The sequence below is a fragment of the Gallus gallus genome, chromosome 13 (assembly GCF_016699485.2).
Source record: "Gallus gallus isolate bGalGal1 chromosome 13, bGalGal1.mat.broiler.GRCg7b, whole genome shotgun sequence".
NCBI classification, from domain to species: domain Eukaryota; kingdom Metazoa; phylum Chordata; class Aves; order Galliformes; family Phasianidae; genus Gallus; species Gallus gallus.
Window position 1 is genome coordinate 11,960,212 of NC_052544.1, and position 26,377 is coordinate 11,986,588.

General features: G+C 42.6%; 1 protein-coding gene across 4 annotated transcripts in view; it reads right to left on the minus strand.

Moving 5' to 3' along the window:
- Positions 1 to 26,377, minus strand: part of GRIA1 (glutamate ionotropic receptor AMPA type subunit 1) — a 109,912-nt gene that overhangs the window by 32,564 nt on the left and 50,971 nt on the right. For all 4 annotated transcript variants that reach the window (XR_003077528.3, XR_003077527.3, XM_015293755.4 and 1 more), the window contains exons 4-11: positions 25,854 to 26,038; positions 21,203 to 21,256; positions 12,038 to 12,199; positions 11,034 to 11,201; positions 7,480 to 7,584; positions 5,318 to 5,428; positions 4,156 to 4,362; positions 2,547 to 2,917 (exon numbers count right to left, since the gene is read on the minus strand). Coding sequence is in view for 2 of the 4 variants with exons in the window: in XM_015293755.4 (XP_015149241.1) it covers positions 2,547 to 2,917; positions 4,156 to 4,362; positions 5,318 to 5,428; positions 7,480 to 7,584; positions 11,034 to 11,201; positions 12,038 to 12,199; positions 21,203 to 21,256; positions 25,854 to 26,038 (1,363 nt within the window). In the remaining 2 variants the exon portion in view is untranslated. The remainder of the gene's footprint in view (positions 1 to 2,546; positions 2,918 to 4,155; positions 4,363 to 5,317; positions 5,429 to 7,479; positions 7,585 to 11,033; positions 11,202 to 12,037; positions 12,200 to 21,202; positions 21,257 to 25,853; positions 26,039 to 26,377) is intronic.

A 26,377-nucleotide genomic window follows, 5' to 3' on the forward strand; every position in this document is an offset into this window, starting at 1 on the left:
TGGTCTGAGACCAAGGAACATACTTTTACAAGAGCAAGGAGTTGCTGCAAACCTCACTCCCCACTGTGCTGAGTGATGTGTCTGCAGTTTTGATCTTACTATTTTTTTGGGTGATAGATACATAGTGGCATATGCACTTGAAAACAACATGCTTTGCAAAAAAAAACCCAAACCTCCAGACAAATTTCCTCTACTCCTTCCCAAAACAAAACTGAAATAAACAAACCAAAACCTCTACAGAAACAAAATACACCCCTGCACTTGCTCCTTTCTGCTGGGGAGAGAATGACGGAACAGATGTATAACAGAAGCTATTTATGTTGATTAATACATTACTGGGGAGATGCTGAGAGATTGCAGTGATAAGTTTAGAAGCAACCGTATAGCAAATGTATTGGAATAGAGCAGATCCCCACCTGCCCACCATGTCGTTATACCGAGTATTCATTTCTAAGTGATGTGTCACAGGAATCCTGCACCAGGTTCGTGTGAATAATACATGTGAAATACGGAGCGCATGCAAAGCCTTTCTGTACAACAGCATCCTACGGAAATTCTCACCCTTCTACTTCCTTCTTGCTTTCACATTTCACAGAAATATTCCACTCCACCTGCATCCACCACAAGGATCCATCACAGAGTGCTGGGACTTACAGTAATTCCCATACCTTCACATTCTCTGTTCTTGAAAATATTTGTCATCAGAAAGTGCTCTTTTTCTCAATGGGAAAACACAGATTCCAACAAAATTGTAACTTTCATTATGAAGATGATCAAAATAACATGAACATAATAATGATACAATCGTTTTCATTTCCCATTTCAAAGCAAAATAAAACAATGCTTTGAAATGGTGATTCTAAGTGTGTTGTTTAACGAGATAAAATCTTGCTACTTGGATCAAAACCACTGAAAACCATACTCAACAAAACCCACAAAACCCAACACTTTTGAAAGTGTTTCAGAATTTTCTATTCCACTAAGTCTGAGCTTTTCACCAGTCTGCACTCCTCATTGGACCTGCAGCTAGCTGTAGAAATGTCCCCAGAGGAAGGCATTCTCTTCCCTAAGAATAATGATGACATAAATAGCAATGAGAATGAAAATGGCCATAACCTGATCCTAACACATGGGGCTGTGTTACAAGACACAGTTGAATAATAAAGTTGAATGAATGAAGTTGAATTTCCCACAGCAGGGAGGACTTCCTGAATGCCCCGTCTGGACTCCCCCTAATAAATGATCAGATGATAAAATATATTCATAAAAGCTGTCACTACCAAATTGCCTCACAAGTTCTCATCTCCCTGCTACCTCACGCTTATTAATATTTGGACAAATTGACATCCAGTGGCCAACAAGCCGGTGCTTGGCCTTCCCCTGCCATCCCACGGGAGCAGTGCTGAGCTGCACGGTATTATCTTTGCTCTCCAATGGAGATGTGCCTCCTTCTCGTCCCCTGATTTCTGATATCATCCCAGCATCTGGGAAATTAACTCCTATCGCCTGCATTCACCCAAAGCACGGTGCTATCCCAGGCTTACCCCTGGTCCTGCCTTATAGGAAGGTAAATATGACACAAGAAAGATCCCTCAGACATTACAGATATTACTTACTGGATATACAACCTATGCAAATAAATAACAAAATCTATTATAACAACTCTCGCAGCTATTACGTTCCTATGTTTTGAATTCTTTTTCTTTTCTTCTTGCTTTTGTATAACAAGACATGAAGGCTGTGTGTATCTTGAGCTCCTTAATGGGCAAATACTGTACCATAAAACTTTCAAAAAGGAAGCAGTTATTTCCAGGCCTAATTTACAAATACAGCTCTGTTTGTATCTCTATCACAGATTCACACCTTCTGTATTTCATGCAGTTTTTCAGACACTTTTTATTGTGCCTGCTTTTCCATGAAAAATTATCTAGGAGTAATTGTAACAGTGAATACAGAGAATAAATGATTCCCATCAGAAGTCCCTTTAGGAACTCTTTGGACCTTGCATGCTGTGGACTATTCAAGCAGCAGAACTACCGACTGAAATGGGAACCAAAAGGAAAACTCTGTACTTCTCTGACCTTTCCAATGGTCAACAATACTTAAAGCCACACAGTTCTCTCCATAATTGTTTGGCAATAGTTTGGCACAGACTATATAACCTTTTACTGGGCATCTACTATATTATTTCTCCCTACTTTACCGGAATTTTATAGTTTCCCAAAAATGCCAGAATGACCTTTTTCTAATAGTGACAAAGTAATGACTGACAAAAACTGATTGCAAATGGGTGGCTTTAGAAAATTGTTTGCATTTCCGTAAATTTTCCCAAAAGATCTCAGTAGCATAAATTTAGAATGGTATTTTCTATGGTCCCAAGTTTAAGGCCCAAGTGCACAGTTGAGAGACCTGTGAACCCTTAATTCCCTTCTGAATTACAAACTGATTCAGAAAACTACACTACGGTTGAGGGTGGTCAAAGAACCTGTTCAGCTTCAAAGCATACAGAAAGATTAAATTAAACTGAAAGAAGGAAGGCGACCTACCTTGGAGAAATATCACATCCTTGCTGCATAAAAGCTCCCAGGGAGAACCAGAGGCTGTTGAATATCCCAAACTCATTCGTCTGATCGTTGGCTGGCTGGTCCCGTCCTTCCTCAAACTCCTCGGTGTGCCACTCATAAGGGCTGAAGCGACTCACCAAGAAGAGGACAACACTCACTCCAATGTAGGCAAAAACAATACACATCCATATTTCATAAGCCAAAGGGTCCAGAAAAGAGAACACTCCTGGTTTGGACTTCTGAGGTTTTTTTATCATGATAGAGATACCTAAGCTCATAAAAGGTTTGGAAAAGTCTATAACTTCTTCTCGAACCAGAGTGATGGTTAATGGTGCCACAGCCACATCAGCCCTCTGAAAAGAAGAGAAAAATGAGTTGTATTCTGGGAATAAAACATATCTACTAACTCCAGCTTATTTTCCTTTGATCTCTGTTTAACATTAATATCTGAAAAGTAATCAGAAAAAACCAATTGCAAGAGAAATGTTAAAAAGAAGCAGCCCATAACATTGGTGGATTATTTCCATTTTATCATTACTGATCACCGGTTCTATTTTGAAATCCCAGCATTTCCTTTTCCAGCCACCCAGCTCCTGTGTGATTTATCCACTGATGTCACATTCTGATGTAGAAGACTTCTGCTAAAAGAGCCTTATCATCCAGACATCAAAAGAGGCAAGGAAAGGCCAATCGCCTGAAAAAGGACACCAGGATGTTTACTTCCATCAGGAACTGCTTTCTGGTGGCGTAACTGATGCAGAAGAAGAAAAATTTCCAGTGACACTGATGTGCACTTTCCATTTATTTTATAATCAGTCTTGAAAATGGAAAGGGAAATGCGCTGAAATGGTTGTCAGCATATCCCATTGAGATCTCAGCAGGACAAAGATCATCCATTTCTCCAGCATGGCAACAGACAAACTTGGGCACTGATGCTCCCTACACTATGAAGGGTAAATTGCACCCCTCTGAAGAATGACTTGAAACACTACAGATGGGGAATTATCAGAACAAATCAGATTTAGAAGTGTAGGGTGAAGGAATAGATTTGAGCAGATGGAAATGAGTGATTAGACCAAAAATGTCAGGTTCACCAGACATTCAAGGTCAGGCTGGATGGGGATCTAAGCACCCTGATGGAGCTGTAGGTGTCCCTGTTTTTTTTGCAGGGGAGTTGGACCAATTGACCTTTGAAGGTCCCTTCCTACTCAAACAATTCTATGATTCTACAAATCTATACTGAGTTTTTGAAACCTTACCTTTCATTTGTCCTGCCATTATCAAGTGAATATAAAATATAATAAAATTTGGAGATTCTACTCATGAGAAAGTTTAACCTTTCAATACTTGTTCTTCCAAAAATGGAAAGAAAAAAATATTCCTGTAGCTGTTGAAAGAAAACATTTTGACATTTCCATGGGCAGAAAATATGCTGTCCCATCCTGAATTAAAATGTTTTCTTTGGGCTGATTATTTACATTATCATAGCTACAATCCCCAAGACAGCACAGGCTGACAGAAGATGGGGATCCTTTTCACTCTATTGTTCTCAGGACAAGACCTAAAGACAACGGACAAGGGGGAAACTCACCCCATAAACAAGTTCTCCCACCATGCCGTTCCATGTTTTGGTATCGGGGTCCCGGGCTCCATACTTCCCATCTCTGACAATCTCCAGCCTGTAGTGGTAGCCAACATGCTTTGCAATCTCAGCAGCAAGCTCCACACAGTAGCCTTCATACCTCTCATTGCCTTCAAACTGGTTGGCGTTCTTCTTGAGCATCACATATGGGTCTTCCTGGCACAGAGGAGACCAATATTGAGCTACATTCCACCTTCCCAGTCCTTTAGAGACTCAACATCTTTGCTTATGGTCTGCTTGAAAAGCCCTAACTTTGTGTTCATGTACCAAAGGGAACCATTAACAAACAGTGGGGTTAATTTAGGAAGTATGAAGGATAAGTTTTTAATTTTGATGTTTTCTATTCATTTATGCAAAAACTGTGTGCAGCCTCTGCATTGACAGACCTCAGGGCAATGGATATGCTTGGGGGGATTTGGGTGACAAATCTTTCACTGTGGCTCTGTAAGGGTTATTTAGTACATTTCAGCTATGAATTTTTAAAGGAATGTCTGCCTGTGTGGGCACAGACAGAGACAAATCTACTGGGCATGAGAGAGCCCTGAAGATGTTTAATTCAGTTTGGGTATTGTGTCTTCTTTGTAGGTTTACAGCAAGCATTCAACAAACAAGTTAGTAAAATTTCATCTCTTTCTGCAGGGTGATTGTATACAATGACACACTACATGATACCATACATTATGGGGTACTTATTGTTCCTTCATGATTATAGTGGGGATTTGTTTTTAAAGCTATGATTCAGTCTCTCTGCACAATACAGCTTATCCTTCCAAAAATTACAGCCCACATTCTGTGGGCTAAACACAAAGCACAGATATAATGTTCCTAATTTACCTATGCTGATGCCTCTACTATCTTGTCATAATCTTTTGTATTTTCTATACTTAAGCATGAGAGCTCTTTAATACCTACTTAATTAGCCGCAGCAATTTTCAGATACCTTTATGGACCCGACAGGAAACGGTAAGTGCTGTTATTATTATTGTTATTATTGTTATCACTATTATAAAAATGATACAGCACAAAGCAAGGTGTGCAAAGGGGAAGAGGCAGTCAGCACATCAGGGAGATGAGGGAGAATGAGAGCCAGGCTGGAAGTCCCAGCACTTACTAGGATCGTTGTGACTATGTACGTCCTGTTCTGGAGGCTCGTGGACTCGTTGCCTGTTTGAGTATCTATGGCTACTGGAACTAATTTCTCGTCTTCATTCCAGTAACCAATCTGTCAAATACAAATTGAGGACAACTTATTGATAACTCCTTTTAATATTAACCAAGATATGTTAACAGGGTCATTCAAAAACGGTCAGATCTCTCTGAAAGTTTGTACTCAGCCCAATATCTCCCGTCCTAGTCCTTGATGTCTTCTGTGGGGAGAATCAGGATCTCTCCTGTCCCACCATGCCTCTAGCCTGAGAATAATGTGCATGGTTTACTGCAGTCTCTCTTGTAAACACATAAAAACAACAGCACACAGCAGAAGATTATTGCAATTCTCTGTCCTATCCCTACTTCAAGAGGTCACACTTTCCCTGTGTGACTTCTTTCTACATTTCTAACATGTCTGCTGCCTGTCCAGATGTGACAGGGCAACAAAATGCTGTTCTACAGCTGGAAGCCTCTGTAAACATAGAACTGACTCTTAGGATACCTTAAGACAACAGAAGAAAAAAATCAAGGGAGAAAAGAAATAAAAACAAACAAACAAACAAAAAAAAACCCCAAAGGTTTGAGGTTATGAATAAAAGTCGGCAGAAGAATTTGTATGTTAAAATGTGCCTATTAATTAGGGTTTAGGCTGATCTGTCACTACTTGCAGGTAAAGCAGTGTGCCAACGAGTATCAACAGGAAGATCATTACTGAGGTTATCCTCTTCTAGCTTGATTTGATGAGGGGTATTCCATCACCTCATATACATATGGAATTGCCTGAGCTTTGGTCAAGAGAAAGGAATTTATTATTACAGTAAATGGGAAAGGATATTAACACAGGGCATGACCAGGAGTTGCTGACGGCAGATTACAGACCATAACAATAGAGGAAGAAAAAAAACTCTACACAGGCGTCTCATCTGTCTTCATTGCACAGAGAAAAAGAGAAGAGAGTGAGGAAAAAGCTTCCAAAACTCTGCCCTGGGGCAACATAAATGGAGATGTATGGGTTTTTTTTGCACTTTTATCCTGGTGGATCTAAGATAAAGCATGCATCCTGTCAGTTACGTGCCTTTTAAACAAATATTTCTGTCAGTAAATACACAGCAAAATAGAGACATTTAGCTGTTCTGCTGCTTCTCCTCTGGATTCCCTCTGTACTGCCATCAACTTTCCTGAAGTTCAGAGCCCCAAACTGGACATAACATTACATTTATCCTCTTATGAATGTTAAATAGAGGAGGAAGATCACTTTGAATGTCTTTACATTGATAATTCTTTTATTTCTCAGTGAGGAATTGGAATTTTTTTTGGATGACACTGCTGATTCCTGCTTGGATGTGGTGGGCTTTGGTCTGATACTGGCTGCTTGAGTATGGAGGATGGGAGCTGTACATGTGGGACTATCACTGTTTGCAGTTTTCTTGGTTTCAAACAAGTATACACTTCAGGGGGTGAGGGGATGCAGAGGGGTTGCAGTGAATGCTCCATTCCAAATTATTTTGCAGATTTCCTTTATCCATGGAATAACTCTTTGTTCTTCAAATAGGTAATATCTAAAGTGGGACATAAGTGTATGGAGTCAGACTGGCAGATGGATCAGTATTTCAAGGGCTCAATGCACCTGAAAATTCAGATTTTTCACAGTGCCTGGGATACAGAAAGGTATAAAGACCTCAGAACAGTAGCAATACCTCCATAACAATCAGGACATAGTGGGTAAAAAGCTTGTTGCTTCAAGGAGAGCACAATTAAATCAAAACAAAGGGTTCCCTGGCACTGCCTAGAGCAGACAGGTTCCTCCTGGCTCTGTCTTGGCTCATTTCTTAGAAATGAAAACCAGGAGAGCAAAAACAGACAGTTGTGTAGCTGGACTTGAGCCAAAGTGTCCTGCCAATAGCAAGACTGAGTGGGCCAAGCTTTCCTTTCCTGGAAATACCTACTCCACAGCTAAGACACCCTTCTTACTCTTGATAACCCCTTCCATATGTTGCATTTTTTAGTAATACACCATGAATTCTCTGTTATGCTTGGCTTTGCTCATGCAGAGACCTAACTACACCATAACAAGAACAGAGAGTTGATGCCAGATGCAGGAGCTTTAGTCACTTTCTCCATTACCTTTCTGATCCCGTCGTGTTTCATCTCAATCACATGGAGGGTGTAGTTGGTCCTCCGCCCCTTCTCATTAAACTGAACGTTGCCAGACAATCCTTCAAAACGGACCTTAGAGACATAAATATCAGTGAGAAGAGCAAATTGATCAGCATCCCAAACTCTTAGCAAACCACTTCTCTTGAAACTCAGTGGTCCATCACTGAGATCAGTGGTGCATTAGAGCCATATTACATGTGGGAGCCCATCATCTCTTGGGATGCAACAGGCAGCTAAGTCAGCTCTGAACGCCTCAAGCTCTGTTTGTGTTGTCTAAATCTAAGTAGGGATCAAGACTTGGTAAAGAACTTGTCGGGCCAAATTAGGAACTGCATTTGCAGGAAATATGAAGCTGTGGCCACAGAACCCAGCTGTCACCTTTCAATAGAGAGGAGTCTACCAGTTAATTTACCTGCTTTAATTTAATTACCTGCTGCACCAGCCTATTTAAACCTGACTATTCCACACTGTAAATGAGATTTACATAGGAAATTTTGAATCATAAGTCTCTGCTGATAACACTGCCATGCTGAAGTGCACTGCTCAGGCACCACATACTATTTCCTTAGTTTTTCGTCTCAATGTGACTTGTTGCATAAGACCAGGAACCTGGGAAAAGGAGTACTCACATCCCTGGACTGGGGAAGAAAGGTTATTTTGGACAAATCTGTACTCTCTGCAATGGAAGGCTTCCCACATGCAAAATGAGAACAAGCACTTAATTGCCTTTTAAAGTGCCCCGAGAATTTTAGAATGAAGACTGTTTGTGAAGAAATGAGGATATACTATGGATGACATCAGCTGCTAATCTGCTTAAACAGTGTTTGTTTTCCAGGTATTATCACAAAGGTTTTTCATGAAAATGAACATCTGCCATCGTTTTCTGAAGCTGCTTCAAGTCAAGAAGTTATATTTGGTGAAATTTGGAGAAAAGCACTTTTCCCTCCTCACAGAGAACAGCATGCCCATAAAAGATAGCTCTGCTGGAAATGCACCGTTATCTTAAACACTCCATGCTTCCTTTGTTCCATGACCCCTTTTACCTTTTCTGACTGACTCTGAAGCTCAGTTACAGGTGCTCATGCTTCGTAGTTATATATGCACTAAAAGCCAGGTGTACTAAAGGCAATTCTTTCTGTCTGCAGGAAAAAAATCTTAATCCTATGATAGCCACATAGCATTGACATAGCAAAAGAAGTCTCTCCCAGCACAGCTTCTCTGTCATTTACCATCTTGAGACCCCCCTCAGTATTCCTTTTTTATTGTTTCATTGACCAAAACGATTCTGTCTTTAACTCTTTGTCACTGATCCATTTTTTTTTCTCTTTTTCTTGAAAGAAAATACCCCACCATCTGGATCATAATAAAATACAGTGGGGAATGATTTCAGCAGTGCTCAGTACAAGTAATATAACTGGTGACATGGACAACTTAAACACATTTGTATGTGAGATGTGGGCACGTGGCGATCTGCTAGAAGAGGAGGATGCTTTTGTGGCTATCCGGTCCGCAGTGTTACTCAGCAGTTCAGGACCAGATACCTGCTTGCTAAGGTTGGTTACTAAATAATATTAACAAAAAATACCTGTCAAAAATTATAATGATCTTCCTGAAGCACTGAGAGCTCAATGTACTAGTTTAAAGCAATGCGTTGTGAGAATTTCCATGGAAAAAATACTTCTTACTTCCCTTTAATAAAAGCATACATTTTGTGAAAATGTGTTAGATTTCTGTTTTTAAAAAACTGCAGACTGTTTCAAATTGTTTTTCTTTTTTTGGTCCTGCTATCCTTGACTGCTTCCTACACTAAACAGAAATGAGGCAATTCAGGAGCTTATTCAAGACATTTCAGTTGAAATAAGTGGAGAAACTTTTTTTAACAGCTCTTAAGGTTTCAGGCATTAGAAAATGGGAGGTGAAGAGAGAGAACACTGTGAATATCTGTAACAATTGCTGTAATTGTGAGTCTTCATAGAAAGGATAACTCAAGCCTTCAATCTAATCTTAAGTTCTTTCCATTTCCATTTTCCTCTTTCTAAAATGGAGTTATTGCTAAAATACTAAATGCAAGAGGACTATTAAATTCGTAGTTAAAATCTCCTTCGAGGATTCCTTCCTTCACTGCATATTTCAGAACCTTTTATTTTGACCATCACAACTGAACTGGCCAAACATTGAAAATTACAATTTTTTAAAGGCTAAGAAACAATTCTGGCAAACAAGTCCACGTGTTCTTCGACCCAAATCACTGCAGTTGAAAAGAGTTTTGAAATCGATTTAATGAAGAGATGAGAAAAAATCAGAGGTGATTATCAAGCACACACATAGAATTACCAAGACTAATTTTGATACCCTACTCTCATAAATTCAATAAAGAAAAACACTGGAGAGCCCCTTGCTCACCATATATCTTCCAAGTATTTAATGTTTATTAGGTAACTGATCTCCCTAATGCATCAATAAGGCAGATTTTATTACAGGAGCTTGGAGAATTTGTGATTTGTGAAACCAGTGATTTGCCCAAGGTCATACAGAAAGTCAATGACGGGCTTGGGAACATGTAAAATATAAGGAATAAAATCAATCTGAATGTAAGATTTAGTTTTAGAGGTATTTTTGTTTGCCACCAAATCAAAATATGTGTAAAAATTTACGTAAGATGAAAATTAGCCAAAATAATTTTGTTCTTCTTGCCTTAAGGAAAGAGGAGGGGATGAGCTATATTTGGATAACACTGAACTAGCAGTATTTGCAAGCAAGGAATCCATCTATTTTTGAAACAAATGTAGCACAAACTATGAGTAAGAAAGTAGAGAATGTGTCTGAAAAAAGAAAAAAATGTTAGAAATGAATGTCAGTTCTTAAATTTAAGTAAGTATTGTAATGTTCTACCTTTCTAAGTCTTTGAGAAGAGTGTATTATTCTTCTCCCTTGCTGTAAGTTCAATATAGTTTTTTTGTTGTTGTTGATTTTTATTTAAAAATCTAAAATTCTATGCAGGATGAAAAAGCAGGATTTTCAGACTGTTAAGGAATAATCGTTCTCAATAGTTGTTATTAAGGCTTTTCCCAATCCTCACAGTGTGAACCAAGCTCTAATGTAGTCTTTAGGAACATTCTGATGCCAACCAACACATATGGCAAAATCCATTCAATTTCAAATGCCATTAGAAATCTGGAACAAAAGCTGAGTTCACAGAGAATTGAAGGAGCTTCAGAAAATGTGATCTAAGCTGGTCTGTCTCTTGGAAAGATAAAAATAGGGACCCAAGACTTTATGGGATAATATTTTGGCTTTTCCATCCCAGAACTCCAAAAGATCATGCTGGATGTCAACAGGAAAAGAAATGTACTGGGTTCAAGCCTGAACTCTTTACGAGATCTGGCTCTCATCTGGAAGAATCAGTTTCTAAACCTAAGCAAGTTATTTGGGTGTTTCTGCTGCTAGCCGTCCCTCTTCCCCTACCCATGGGCTATGTATGGCCACCCCCACAGCGCGCGCGCATTGGTTGGGTTTTGAACCTGCTGCAGTGCTCTCTGGATGTCAATGCCTTGTCCCCAGGGCACGGCCGGGTTGGCAAGGCAGTCCCCAGCATTGCCACGTCGGGAGATGTCAATCCGCTGCCTCCGCAGGTTCTGAAACGCCTCGGCCATCACTCGGACTCCATCATACGTAAGGGCCGAAGTGTACTAGAAGGAGAAGACATTTGCCCATTAGCCTGAGTTGACCTCAAGTGTACTACAATGTTTTGATAACTTTTCAGATTTGTTGTTTTGTTATCACCCTTCCATCTTTGGAGGATCCTTTGTGTGATCCCTGATGTCTTGGTTACCTGTGGAAGTTGGTGCTTTCTCTTCCAGAGGAAAAGAGTGAGGCAGAAGTTCTTGATTCGCCTTCTGCTGCCTTCAGATTGCACTCAGCCTTCAAAGCTACTCACTTGTTACTCAAATCTTTCAGTTTAATTAGAATCATTGACCTGAACTTTCAAGGAATGCATTATACAGTGTGAATGTGAGACTGAAAGATATGCTAAACCAAGTAACGAGTCACTCTTTCTGGTCACAGATGGAGTCCAGAAAACTCTGCTGCAACATGCAAAAAATCTGCAAAAGGATGAGTTTATTCAAGCTCAAACTTGTGTAGAAAAGAGGTAAAACTCTGGTGTGAACAGCAACTGCTGGCTTTAATTCCTTCTCTTGTGATTACCTATAGATTTATCTGTATGAAACGTTTTTAAAACTAATACTTCCAAGGTTGACATTTCTATTGCTGAGTGTTTGCCAAAAGTGTATTTGTTTTAAAATGGCAGATAGAAAAATAAAACCACCTTTTCCCTCTGCTCTTGACACTTTCAGAGTCTTCTGCTCTGAGTTAGGAATTAATTAAAATGTATTTGTCCTTTATTGTACCCACTGATTTGAAATGTTCAGAAACAACATCTGGAACAGCTTTATTATCACTGTGTGGGAGTGACTTGAAGCGGACCAGAAGGACCCTAAATTAAATGGTTTTCTATATCACTTGCCTTTGGCCTCTTCCAGTCCACACGAGGAAGCTCTCTGGCATCATTATTCCTCCACTGCTGCATGATCCTGGCGGGGACAGTATCCGTGTAATTCACCAACTGGAAGCCGGTGACGTTGGCTCCGCTCTCCCTGAATTTCGTCAGATCAATATCCATAAATCCCTGGTACAGGAGAGAAACAGGAGACACTCATCAGATGAACACGTCTCTGGGTGGATAACAGGAAACCTGCTTAGCTATGGATTTGACAGTCAGCACAGGAGAAAACTCTTCCCTCTGCAAAGTAAGGCCCGATGGTGAGAGGATCCACTCCCTGAACACAGGGTGAAATTGTCTTATAGGCAACAGACGGGCTTTGAGATAGGTGTTGGAAATACAATGCAAGCAGTGGAGAGAAGAGGACATTGTTTGGTGTCCCAACTTTGATATCCTCTCTTTAGCAGTACTGCTATACAAAATTATCTGCAGTGTGCTCTTCCCCAAAGCAGATGTTTAAGCAGAGCTTCTGTATCCATTTGCTCTCAAATATACGATGTCAGTGTGAGTTAAAAAAGCCAGGGCCATCCCTCCCACGAGACCCTGGTCAGGTTCCCAAAATGGTGCTCACTCTGCACAGGCTGGGGGAGCTAATTAGCTCATTAATTTCCAAGGTCAGAATCAAGCCGTCAGATGGAAACCTGTTGTGAGAAAAAACAGCTTGCAAGGAAAAGACTAAATTGCCCTCTTACATCAGTGTCAGACCAAGAGAGTCATAAGTGACTCAAAAATGTCTTTAAAGACTTTCACAGCTTTTCTTCCGGCTTTTTGTAAGCAATTTAGCATCCACTTACAGGCTGAGAATTGGATGGAGATGTACAGATGCTCTAAATAGATGATTTGTTTAGTTTCAAAGTGCAGTGATTTAGGTAAAAAAGAGAGAAAGGAAAAAAAAAAACAGTGATACTTCGTGAGTATGTATTTCTCAGAATGCTGGTTTAACCCACATCAATCTTGTATGTAATTGCCAGCGTAGGGGTTTCAGAAAGCCAGAGCTGTGATTAATGAATAGGAAATGCAGCACAGTAATTGTCTCTGACATCTTAATGCATTTCAGGCCAAGTGATTTTTGACACGCGGAGCTCCTAAGGTTCAGTAAGAGGGACCTCACAGGTTGCCAACTGGTTATTCATGGCTAGGACCAAATTGCACTGACACTTTGCTCCTGGCAGGTACTCAGGGGAAAAAGATCTGTCAAAAGAAACTACCACACAGCAACTTGAAGTGTGTGCCACCAGCTCCTCCTTGGAAGGCCCACAAAGGCATGAAGGAAGGTCCAAGTTCACGACAGAACGTAGGATGTCTGGTGTCCTTAACCCCTTCAACAAGCAGAAAATTCAGGAAGGACTGTGACACCAACTACAATGACAGCAGTGGTTGGAAACATCGCCTTTCACTGTTTTCCTCAAGCCTAACCATTCTAAGGCTGAGAGCGCGGAGACCTCTAAAGATTTTCCAGTTGTTAAAGGCAGTTGGGGCTGTAGGGAACATCATTAACCTTGGATATGCCTTTGCATTTTGAATGCTATTAACTGCTGAAAAAAAGCTGTTTTTACCTGTTATCCCTCCTCCATGTGCTCCGGTACAAGGTCAGTACAGGACCTTGTACTAATTACAAAGGAATTTTGATTACTGCACCACTGAAATCTGCTCAGAGCAGTTCTGAGTGACATGAGAGCAAATGAACTGGGGAATACCAGAGGTCAGGTATTTTAGAAAGCAGTTCCTAGAGGAAGACAGTTCTTGCTGGCTAACATATAAACAAGAATATATTGAATTTCATACAGGCTGTCACTTGGAAATGTTTCTATTGGCAACGCAGCATCAGGAATTAAATATGCTTATCTGTCTTTCTGGAAGATCAGTCCGTGCTTGTAAGAACGATTAGAGCAGATGAATCACAATATTTGCAAGCAAAGAAGTCATCAATCACCTGATATCTTGTACTACCTACACTGACACGTTACAAAAATGGGACCTTTTGTATAGTTTTCAATTGACCATGCTTGGAAAATTGAAAATAAAGAAATGAGATTGTCCAGGCTAACCCTCAGTGCACAGGAGAAAGGGATCTGAGGCAAACAGAGCAGCTGTGGGATATAATCATCTAACCCAGTGTGATAAGTCATCACCCATTGCCTAACTGCCAGTGGACTTTGCAGAGCACAATGGCACTACCTAAGCAATAAACACAACATAACATCACTAATATTAATGCATGGTTCAGCTCCATGAGGACATCAGGGAGAGACTTCTGGGGAACCTGAGGGCTGCAGCAGCCCCACTGTGTCACCCACGTGCCTGCCTGTGCCTGCACACCATGCATGTGCTCATATTGCATCCAGCCCTGGCCAGGGCAGCACAAATATTAATTATGGAAAGTCTCACTGCCAGGAAGTTCTAAGGGAAAGAAGATATAAAGTGAATCACTCTTCCTTTACTGAGAAAGTCTGTCTGACATCAGAAAGTGACTAAGGAGAGACTGCAGCCCACTGCTGTGGGGCAGCAGACGTGCTTGCAGCAGTGTGGTTGGTATCGACCCATTTGGAAAAGAATCAGCACAGAAATGCTTCCCTTTGCCATCAAATCAAATACAGCAAGAAGTGAAGAGGGCTGGAATGAGGTTCTGTATGGGATGTTCTCAGCCAAAACCTTTCCAAAAAATACTGTCAAAAGCTGTCTTTGCAGCCATATCTGGAGCACTGGGCTGTGCAGAGAAACAAGCTACAGCCCAGAATTCACAGAAATGTGATTTTCTTTGGGATCTTTAGACATGGACCACTCGTGATGTATCTGTGGGACAAGCAGGTATGTGGCCTCTCCCTCTTAGCACTGCTGGTGCCCTGGAAAGGAAAAGGAACAGCAGAATCACAGGTAGAGCAATGCAGCAGCTCATGCCCAGCCATGTGCTGTGCCCACAGCTGGGGCGGGTGGGCAGAGCAGCACCCAGGGGAACACAGAGCTCCCCGGGATCCCCATGGGCACACAAGGGAAGCAACACTCCTGCAAGCACAGTTCTCTTTGGGACCATCAAAACTACACTGGAAGGGATGCAGCAGCAGCAGCAAGCTCACCCCTGCCCTCCAGCAGCCTTAGCTGTCCCTTTTATTTAAATTCACTTTGCAAAGTCATCTCTGTAAATCAAAGTGTGGCCTTCTGCCTTGTGTGCGCTGGGAAAATGCCCAGCTTTCTCTGCACGCCATCAAATCAGGAGTCTGACAATAAATCACAAGGATCTGGACCCGTCCACACTGACGGCTGCCCTCCTCCATGCCTGCCCTGATTCACAGCATCTGCAGCACGGCTCCCACAGCAGCCAGGCTCGGTTCAGTGCAGGGAAGTTGCTCTTTAGTCCATGCTATGGACTGTTCTCTCTGCATTAATGAACCTCACAAAGCGATTGCATGGAGGAGCCCTGCTGTTAGTAAATAACATAGGCAGCTGCTAAAGACCTTCAAGTCTTCAAATAGAAAACAGAGCAGTGCTGGGAAGCATTCTTTCCTCGTATTGTTTTCTTTGCTTCGTCTGTTCTTTATGCCATGCTTAAACTGAAACCATTTTTCAGCCAAAGGTTGTTTTACTGTCCCATTCACTGCCTTGCTTCCTGGGAGAGATGTCAGCAAGTCACACATTTATATTCCTCTCCACTGTGTGTGAGCTCAGTCATCAAAGGAAATGCATAATGCAGGAAGACTGATGACTTGAAATGTGTCTCATGAATCCATCTTGATTAACTGGTCCAGGAAAGATCTGCCTTGAAAAGAAAGTCCCCAGAAATTAGCCAGCTCCTTATTTATACCCCGAGCATCACCAGGAGCCAGGGCAGTGAGTGGGCAGCGCAGATTGCTGTCAGACGGTGGAAGAAAGTCTCCCACCTGCATGACGGCCCTCAGACCTGTCAGCACCATCCAGTTCTCTGCATATCATCTTTCTCTTCTCTTTGCTTTTTCTCTTCTCTTTTTTTTTTTTTCCTTTCACACTTGAATCCTATACTGAATTATCCCTTCTTAAGCAAAAACTGTTCAAACAGTTCACCCAAACTCACCCAGAAATGTGTGGCAGCAATGAAAAACCGGTCCAGTTCTCTTTAGATGCAATCCCTGCATGGTCTACAATGCCAGACTGCCTTCTGCTACCAGACTTTATGATTCTAAGGAACATTTGCAAAAAGAAAACAACTGCTTCTGAATGACTGTGGATCAGTCAAGTGAATGCGAAGTGACCCCCGTCATTCCAAGGTATGCTGGTGTCATTCTGCAGGGAGCAGGAAGTCAAGCATTTCCAGATGGAGCATCTCTAATATACCAAATTATCTTCAAGCTTGACTTGTCCAGTAAAGTATCATTCCTCACTCCCATCACTTTGTATTAATAAGGAGAGTACATCAAAAAAGAGCCCATCTGCTTCAGTTTCGTTCCAGTGTGCCTTCAACAGGAGAGAACTTCTCTTCTGCAGAATTATGAATATGTCAAATTTCATTGTAGCAGTAAAACATGAGAATCCTCACTATAACATGGAGGCAAAGAAGAAAGGGAAAATAATGACGGGAGGATGGGGCAGTGCCAGACAGGGTTTCAGACCTGAAGCCTGGTATCCACTTTGTGGGTACAAGTGATTGTGCAGATCTTTCTGGAAGGCTCAGTGCAGCCACTTTAGGCAAACATTTGCTCTTTAGAGACCTTTCAGAGCAGCAACTGATTTAAAAGCTTGGGAGACATGCTGCATAGTGACAGATTCCAGGACTTCAATCACAGATATGATTAAGGGTTGACCCGATCACAGTTTACAAGGACCAAAACTTCAGTAATGGAATATCTAGTCCAACAAACAAAAGCATAAATCTGATGGAGGAAGGCAAAGCTAGGCAAGTTCAGACCAGAAATAAGCATCGATGAAGTCACCAAGAGGAAGCTGTTATGGATTTACATGTCACCCCTTGCCAGCTGAGCTGGGTAATGGATTAGACGACAGCAAATGGCTGAGAAACCTCTTAGTTTAACAACTTTTCTCTTCTATGATTTAAGCAAACACATCCTTATTTCCAACAGCTGTGATATATCCGTTCATTACTCACCTGAAGCTCAGTGATTTTTTTAAGCTGCTGTAAGTCACTCGTGCTTTTGAGCCCTCATTAGCTGCTGCAAAAATCCTTCCAAAGGCTGCAGCTCATATTGTCCTCTGTGGGCAATTTTTATATCAAAACTAGACAATTTTCTGTTACATGAGACAGTCTAATTCAAACAAAAATTAATTCAGGGTGCTCCTGTGACTTCCTCTATCAATAGCTCCGATGAGATAATGTTACTGGAGTTTCTTCTGTTTAGTAATCTCGAATTGGAACAGAAAAATCTGATTGGAAGTGAAGCCGGAAAACCAAGACTTCTGGTGAGTCTACCTGCAGCAGGGTCTAACTGGTATAATTTTAGAGACTTACAAATAACTTAGGACACCTCTTTCCAACATTAGAATAGCAGTTTTGCATGCCCAGGCATCCTGAGATCCTACCAGCACAAAATGCTGGTGCTGTACACATCCTTCCGATTCCCACAAAACACTTTCAGATCTGTTACAGATGCAAACCTGAGCACTGCTGACCTCAGTTGCACCTTCAGCCACTTTCTGGAGGTAAAAAAAATTGATGTGAAGAGGCACACTGAAAACAGAGGGGACACAAAGCAAACCAGCAGGCTTTGCCTGGCTCCCACAAGGGGCTCTCTGTTGTCGAAGCTGCTGTGTTGGTGCCCTTCAAATCCATCTCTGCTATTTGCAAAGTGAAACACTGTTCATGGCTGGACTCAGCACTCACATATATAAATACAAAATGGCACAGGAAAAAGTGCTTACCTCTACTAATCACCTCTGTTCCTATCTTTACTCTTCTTTGCTACCCCTCACATCAGCAATCTCATGCACTTATCTATTCAACTTCAAAGAAGAGCATTTGCTAAAAGAAAAAAACTGGACTAATGTGCCAAGAAAAGGAAAGGCTCAAGCACTGTGTGGCAGCTGTCCTTAATTCTTCTCTTTTAAAGACAGGTCACACAGAGGTCACTTATTTTAAGACAAAAATTTTCCTCTGCCCAAGGGAGCCGATGTTCTCCCACTATGGGCAGTAGTCAGCCCACCTCCCTGGCACAGGATAAACAGAGACATGAAGGCAAGGTTATGGTGAAAGAGTCTGTAACATCAAAAGAAAGAAACCCCAGAAGTTTCTAAGCTTGCAGCTCTGACAGTATTGACTGTATTCTTTTTCTTTGTGGTTGTTAGACGGTGCTTTCAAAAGCTGAGAACAAAGCTTAGGAAAATACGACCCATGAAAACAAACACTTCTTTAAGTTGCCAAACCCCTTTGACTTGTAAAAAGAAGAAATAAAAAGAGGAAAAAAGAGAGAGAGACGAATGCAACCAGCCTGTGCTGATACACCTGACAAATAACCAGCTGGTGAATGCTACCTGAGGTATCTCATTGGCACTGGGTGAGTAACTCTGGTTTTCGTGAGTCTGCAAAAAGCACAGATAGAGACAGATCTGCCCCATGGAGAGGCAGGAATGTTCACATGAATGTTCCCTTAGCAGCATCGGAGGCAGACCTTCATGGGATGGGCAGAGCTGAGCAGGCTGGCTGTGTCTTTGACAGGCAGAGCAGACATGGAGAAGGATGTTTGCCCATGGCCTGAGGTGCAGAATGGTTTCATTTTGTTTGTGAACATAGAAATATTATTGTCTCACCTCGGCAACAGCAATTTCACTGAAAAAAAAAAGGAAGCTGCTCCTGCTGGGAAATGCTAGCTTTCATTTGCTGCTACTTGTCAAATTCTGCTTGGTCTTTACTACAGCTTACTCGACAGCAACCGCTGGGCAAACGAGCAGTGATTAATGCAAGCCAGTTCCTCTTTGTTCATGAATTGTCTGTGACCAGAGAGGGAATCTCTTCATCTTCAAATACGCCCATGAATGATTTTTTGCATTTCCTTACAAACTCACTTGCTTAGTGCTCCTGAAGCAACACCAATTTGGAGTGGCAGTAACGGGACAGTAGTGTGCTGCTGCTGTTTGTCTGGTTTCATATAGTTCTGAATGAGAATATTGACAACAGTAACTTCCCTGGTCATCTCTGCATGGGGAGGGCTGCTGCTCTGCCTCAGCACCACAACAGTCTCAGAGGATCATCGCAGCTGTTCTGCCACCCTCCTCGCAGACCTGAGTGGTGAGCAGCTCTGTGCTGGCTGCAGCACATCGCAGGCACTGACTCGGCTCTAGTGCCTGAACATGCCCCTGTGCAGAACCACAAAGCTTCTTCTGTCCTTGAAAGGGTCTTTTCCATCTCGAGAAGCACAGTCAATAGCAGCACCTTCTGGGGCCCTGTCAGACCTTGTCACCACAGAGACCCAGAGCAGTCCCCGCAGAGCTGTGTCTGGAAGGCAGCCTCCTTGTGAAGGGCCTGGACATATGAACAGCCTTTTGCTCTGAGTTAATAATGTATAACCTATGCTGGCTGAGTATGCAGCCCTCTTCTAGCGAGCTCTGTCCTCTCAGCATTTGTGCAAGGGCTAAGGAAACAAATTAAAGATTGGACAAGTCTGCTTTCTCAGGCTGAAAGTGGGAGACAGCAGTACTCTAAGTCAGAGGGAAGTGCCCTTCCTGACTCCATTGCCTGAGTATCAGACCACCTCATGCTTTTAACGTATTTATCCCTATGAGACAAGGCAGAGAGAAGAGGTGACATCATTCTCATTACCCTTCTGCATGGGTATGCACAAAAGCCCACAGCAGCTACTTTGGAGAGCTTCCCTGCTTAACTCTAATGAAAGGACTTTCATAACCATCTGAGTGCCAGGACGGGGGTTACAGAAAATAGTATATTTTTTAAATTAGCCCCTGGAGTTACAGGCAGCTCTCTGGTTTGCATGTCTCCCCTGCACAATGCAACATTTTTAACTTTGTAATTACATGGTAGGCAACCAGCTCAGAAGTGCAGGGTCAGTATAAGGGCATTGCAGGGTAATTATGTGTCCATTTTTGTCTTGTAAATTACAGAGTTATCTTGGGACAAAGAGAAGGAGAACTGCAGCAACTGCTTGGCTAATTGGTAGTTAAAAGTTTAATTATCCCAGCCCTGATGTGGAGCCTCTCAGATGCAGCTGCAGGAGAGAACAGCTCTAGACTGCATGTGGACATTGTGCCCTGCAGACGTGGCACAGGTGGGACCAGGCCTGGGGAGAGAAGACCCCTCAGATCCCCGGCTCTTGGAGAGCAGGACCAGCGCCTGAGTGTCCTCCTGGATGGAAAGGGCAGGAGCTGGGCTACAGAAGTCCTCCAACTGCTCTATGGACTGTGGCTATTCCTCTTATTTCTTTCCAACCCTCCATAAGCAATTTCCAGCCTCCTAGGAAAAGACAGCACACTGCTCCAGAGTTATGGCTCTGCTGCACAGCACAGCTCTGCTTTCAGGCAATACCTCAGCAGTAAAGGAACAACCCATTCCTTAAAGGAATCCTTAAATCCCATGGTTTCCTCAGAACCACGACAGTCAGATTTGATTTAGCACAAAGCTGCGGAACAGTCACTGTAATGGACCAACAAAGAACACGGGATGTGACAGTCACATATTTTCTGCTTACTGGAAGGTCAGAGGGATCTTGGTACATCATCATTAACAAGCATGGGGCTCTCAGAGTGGCTGTGAAACACTTCACCTGGGGTATATCAAAATGATGTTGAAAGCAGCTAGAAAACCGAACTTGTTACCAATACTGAACAGCTTCTTGGTGACCCAACTGAAACAAGCTAGAAGAGCAATGCCAGAAGCTCAGGTGCTCACACCATGCAAAAAAAGTCATTATCACAACAGGCACTCATTGACAGTTGGCTTAATTGGCTTTGAGAAGGCATAGATCGAATCTGGAGGCCAAAAATGCCTAGCAACACTGGAGATGCCCCAGAAATAGTCTTGCTGGCTTAAGACCAAAAGCACCACAAGCAGCATACCACAAAAGGGCTCTGATAATTCTTCTACCCAAAAGGTGAGTTAAAATGGCTTCCAACTCAGCAAATACTATGCTTTGCAATATATGAGATAACAATGAAAACATCAAGGAGGGGAAGTAAAATAAGCAGTACTCAACTCACCATGTTTGCCAAAATGTAGTGGTACCCATTCCCATTTTTTTCAAGCTTGATGATCTGCAAGAGAGAAACCAAGGATGTTTAGCAGAGGCCAACAAAGGAAGTAGAGCTCCATTTATCTCCCTTTTCTACCACTTTTCAATTTCCAATGGTACCATTCAAAGATGAACAGGAAGACAACGCAAAATTCACAGCCTTGTTAAAGGAAGGACAGGTCTTGAGAAACAAGTCTGAAATTAAGACTGTATAAGATTTCCAAGTAGATTCTAAAGGCAATGAGAGTAAATTATCTGAACCAACATGTTTTCCACAGGCTCACAGAAAAGAAAAAAGAAAAAAAAAAAAAAAACAGTGCTATTTTTTACAAAAAGATTAAACAATGTATTTCAAAAGCTGGAGGAACAAAGTGGAATGCTGGAGCCCATTTGTCCTGTGAGCACAGCTGAAGCACGGAGCAAAACTAGAAGAGCTATTTTGCACATTCGTCGGCCTGTAGTCCCTGCTGCAGACACGTAGCTGGGCGAGATGTCAGGGGGTTTAAGCTATATTAGAGCAGCTGCTCTCCTTTAGTGCGCTGGGGCAGCTTCAAACCGCATCTCCAGAACAAAGCTGCCTGAGCAAGTTGCTCAGCAGAGGATTCCCCCTGCATGTTCATTGGGATTATTTATAACTTCATATCCACGGTGTTGCAACATATGCTCTTTGCCACACTTCATTCTCCCTGATGCCAACAGTTATATATATATATATATTTTCTCTTTTATCCACACAACTGCTTACAGATCTGTAATGCTTGAAAGTTTCTATGGTAGCTGGGAATGTTTTCATGTTGAGGTGGAAAGGCAACATCCGTACGAGGTCGCCTGTGATTATGGGGCAGGGAGTCACAGATCAGACAGCCCCCAGATAACATTCTGTGTTTCCATTGGAATTGCTCTCTGCTGATTTCCAGCTGCACTTTTAAATTCTTACCTGTTCATTAGAACCAGGTATCATCTGTTCTTATCCAATCCGTGTCCTCAAAACTCATACAGATGTTAGAACAACAGCAACACCTAAGAATTACCAGTTTCTGATGGAACTTCGCTGTTTCCATAATGTTTCTTTGCTGGCAACACTATCCCTTTATTTCTATTGCCACATAAATTGATTCTGAACTACTGCCTGCACTGCCAGTGCTGAGGCAGTCTGCAGGAATGGTAGAGCTGAGGCCAAAAAGATCCTTATTGCCAGAGCAGTGACTGAAGGCCTGTCATGCTGGACTGAACCAGAGATCAGTCTGCAGGATTCCTCCCTGATACCAGGCTGGTAGCAGGTGTTTGGGAAGCACTAAAGACAAGGACATGCATGTGTGAAGTGATCCTTCCCATGGGACTGCATTCCAAGCTTACTGTCAACAAGAATTAAGGGATCTCTGAATGATGTAAGCTGACACATACTCTGTGCAACTGGATCATCTGCCTTAGTCTTTCTCTGATGAAGTGCTCTTGTATGTGCATTAAAACTCTGGTTCCCAGTGTTAATGTGCAGTGTTAATGTAATTGCAATTAACTCCAATGAAGACTTCCTTTAGCATCTAACATGACTAATCTCAGCTCCACCAGCTTCACTGTCCTGTGGTTCTCCCCATAGGCTGTCTCAGAATGGCTACTATATATATATACTACTATATATATATATATATAGTATATAATACATACATATAATACATACATATACATGTATATAATAAATACATACATGTATATATATTATATACAATATATATACTGTATATATAAACTTCTACTGGAGAAGTTTGGAGCACTCAGAAAAAAACCCCAAACCCTCTTTATACCCAAGGCTACAAGATATGTGCTTCTGCTATTGGTAGTTTTCCATTGGAGCATGTTCCACTGCCAAATCTGAGAAGCAAAAGCAGGCCCGACTTGTCCTCTCCATTTATCAACTGTGACTGAACTCGTGGGAGAAAAGAGCTTCTCTGGGGTACTGGGATGCCTAAGAATTATGATCCAATTCCCTGTTTCTCCAGTGTCAACAATAGATGCCATTGGCTCCTTCTGCCCAAACTCTCTCTTTGTTATTTCATTAGGTGTCAGAGTCGATGAACCCAAGAGGACTGCCGACCAGCCTTTGCCGAGCTGTTAATCTTGCAGCCCATCCACCTGAATTATGAGGCTTGCTTCCTGTGCTTTACACAGTTATTTGTGATCTTAATTTATTTTAAAATGCTTGCTCAGTCCTAATGTGTCTGGACGGTGGTAGCAAGCTGAGGTTATAATAGCATTTATCACTTAGGCTGAATGTGGTGAGAGGCTGTGCCGGGCTGCATGCTGATAGCTCACTTGGGCCACCTAGGTTTCATTACCCACTTCTCAATGGGCCAGTTTGACATCTATTAGAGAGAAATCCTCTCAGAGTGAAACAGTAGCAAAGGAGAAGCTCCAGTTATTCATTTTAATGAGTGACAGGGAAGAAACAATATAGTGCTTTGATGTAATGCAACCCACCGCTTATTTATCCTATTAAGGCTACACGGTGCAGCCCTGTGATATCCCGCCCAGAACTGAAGCCTGGCTCATGAACGACAGCTACCTCAGCAAAGATAAACCATGCCCATGAGACCTGGGCACGGAGGAGAATGAAATCAGGTCATTTTCCATGAATGTTGTGACTATTGCCTCCTTCTGTAGCTGTAATCTCAAGGCACGAGGAACACCATGCCAGAGTCAGTGGTGGCTCTTTGTGTTTTGTGCATGTGATGTGGAAAAGAAACGAAATGTGTGTGCGTATGTCAGGGACTGAACAGGCAGCCTCAGCTTTTCTGCTCACTGGGGAGTGCAAATCCACAGCCAGAGAAAGACAGAGACAGGCATGTCAGGGAGAAAGATAAATGCATCAAACCATCCCTGAGAGGCTGAGACAGCTCTCTGAGCACCTCAGAAGCTCCGAGAGGCAGAGCAAACAGACCAGGGACTGCCACACAGACATGCTGGTGCACTGAGCTAGGAGAGCAGAACACAAACTCTGTCCCTCTTTGGTCATCTGTGTGTTGTGAAAGACCTGGCACCCCCTGCTTACACTGCTGTGGCTACCTCTGCTCCAGAAATCCCTGTGGACTCAGCACAAGAAGTCTAACAAGGATATAAATGAATCACACAGGTTAAAAACAACTTACAGCAGCCCTGTCCCTAGCAGAGAGCTACCCCTGGGCACAGCACTGTTGGAATTGCTCTGTCTTTCACTTACGAAGGCATAACATCATCTAATTTACCTGGAAATACATACTTTTAATGTCATTACAATTTTTTTTTGCTTTTTTTTTTTTTTTTTTTTTAGTGTTCTTGCAAATAACTTGAGTTAGATGTAGGTTTATCTCCTGCTCCTGTTATGTGAAGAAGTTTGCAATACAGACTTCTTTTCCCATTCACATTAGGTAAACTAGATGATGTCTGTCTGCAGGACTTAGCTTTCTATTGGACAAACCAGATTTAAAGAGGCAACAGAGGCAACATCATTAACCCTAGAAATCTGATACACCCTACAGAAAAGCTTGCAAAAAAATAAAAATAAAAAAAAAGCAAATTCACTGCCTAGATCCTGTGATCAACTGCACCTGCTCCATGGTCAGGGGGAATACTTTGCCCCCAAGAATCACCCGGTCCCTCTCCGGTGTGACCTTTACTTCGAGGTTAAAACCTGCTACCTGCTTTGTTATGATTTATCACTTAGTAGCTCTTGGAGACACCCAACAAGGATGGATTGTGGTCGTTGCTGAGCTGAGCAGCTGATGACATGGCAGTCCCTGCCCCAGACAGCGAGCAGCTGAAGTGTGAGACAAGAGATGACAGGTAGCTTAGACAGACCGACGTGTGAAGCACGAGGGGAGTGAGCTGGTTATAAGAGGTATGACAGACAGCAGGAGACATGGCATGCCGGCTGCTTGGCACTGCTGAGCCCTTCCTAAACCGTGCAGAATGGGATTTGCAGCAGTGGGAAGGCCTTGGCTGTAGCTGAGGCAAGGCACATAATCAGAGCTGCTGAGTCCTCTGTTACATATCCTGCCTAAGAGTGTTTGGACAACATACTCAGACACAGGGTTGGAATATTGGCTGGTCCTGTATGAAGCCAGGGGTTGGACTCCATGATCCCTGTGGGTCCCTTCCAACTCAGGATAATCTATGATTCTACCACGATGGGATCTGGGAATGCCTGATCCTGCACACCCGGAGTCTGGCAGTGCAGGTTCACACTTCCACTCCAATTCATAGGGATTGGGAAAACCTGAGAAAACTCAGCAGGGTAACGAAGTGCCACGTCCTGTGTGCACTGCTTGGAGCAGCTAGCACAAAACAAACTTCTCACTGGGGAAGTAAGGGGGTTACAGTGCTCAGAATGTGAACCAGACAAGTAGGGGACATGGAGACACAGAGCTCACGCAGCACAAATACACAGGAGCTCACAGTACTTTTATGGCTTTACGCTTTCCTAAGCAACACAAAGGAGAAATGCCTGCAGTGCACACACACCAAATCCATGACGAACTGTGATGAGACACGGATCGCATCAGAATGGGAAGAAAAACAACTCCGAGAAAAACAACCCTCCCCATTCTGCATGCAGGCCCCTCCCAGGAGACCCACGCTGACACGACCTTGCTAAGGATGATGTTCAGCCGCTCGGATTCGCAGTCCACCACCACCAGCCTCTCCTTCTTCTTCTGCAGCTCCTGGAACAGCACGCGGTAGCCCTCTTCTGTTGTCGTCAGGATGTTGACAGCTGTCACCTGCCAGTTCTTCTCGGCTGCAGTGTCCAGCACTTTCTGTAGGACTGACAGCCCTGTGATGGGAAGAGAGCAGGACAATAGAGGGAGAGCCAGGACGTAGCTGTGCATTTTTTTCTGTGCTGACAGCCTGTGTAACTGTCCCAAGCTGGGCTGGATACAACAGTGCAAGAGCCCAGAAGAACCCCAGCATCCAGATAATAAGCTAGTATTTTGGTCACACACAGCTGGGCTAGAATTAATGATTTCTGCCTTTTCTGCACAGGAAGACAAGATGATTCTGGGCCTAGTTTTTCTTTGTAATCAGTAGATCAGTCCCATTGGTCAGATCCTGCTGTGGGATTCAGATAATAGCTCTAATCCTATCTTCTTCTCTGTTACTACCCAAATCTCTT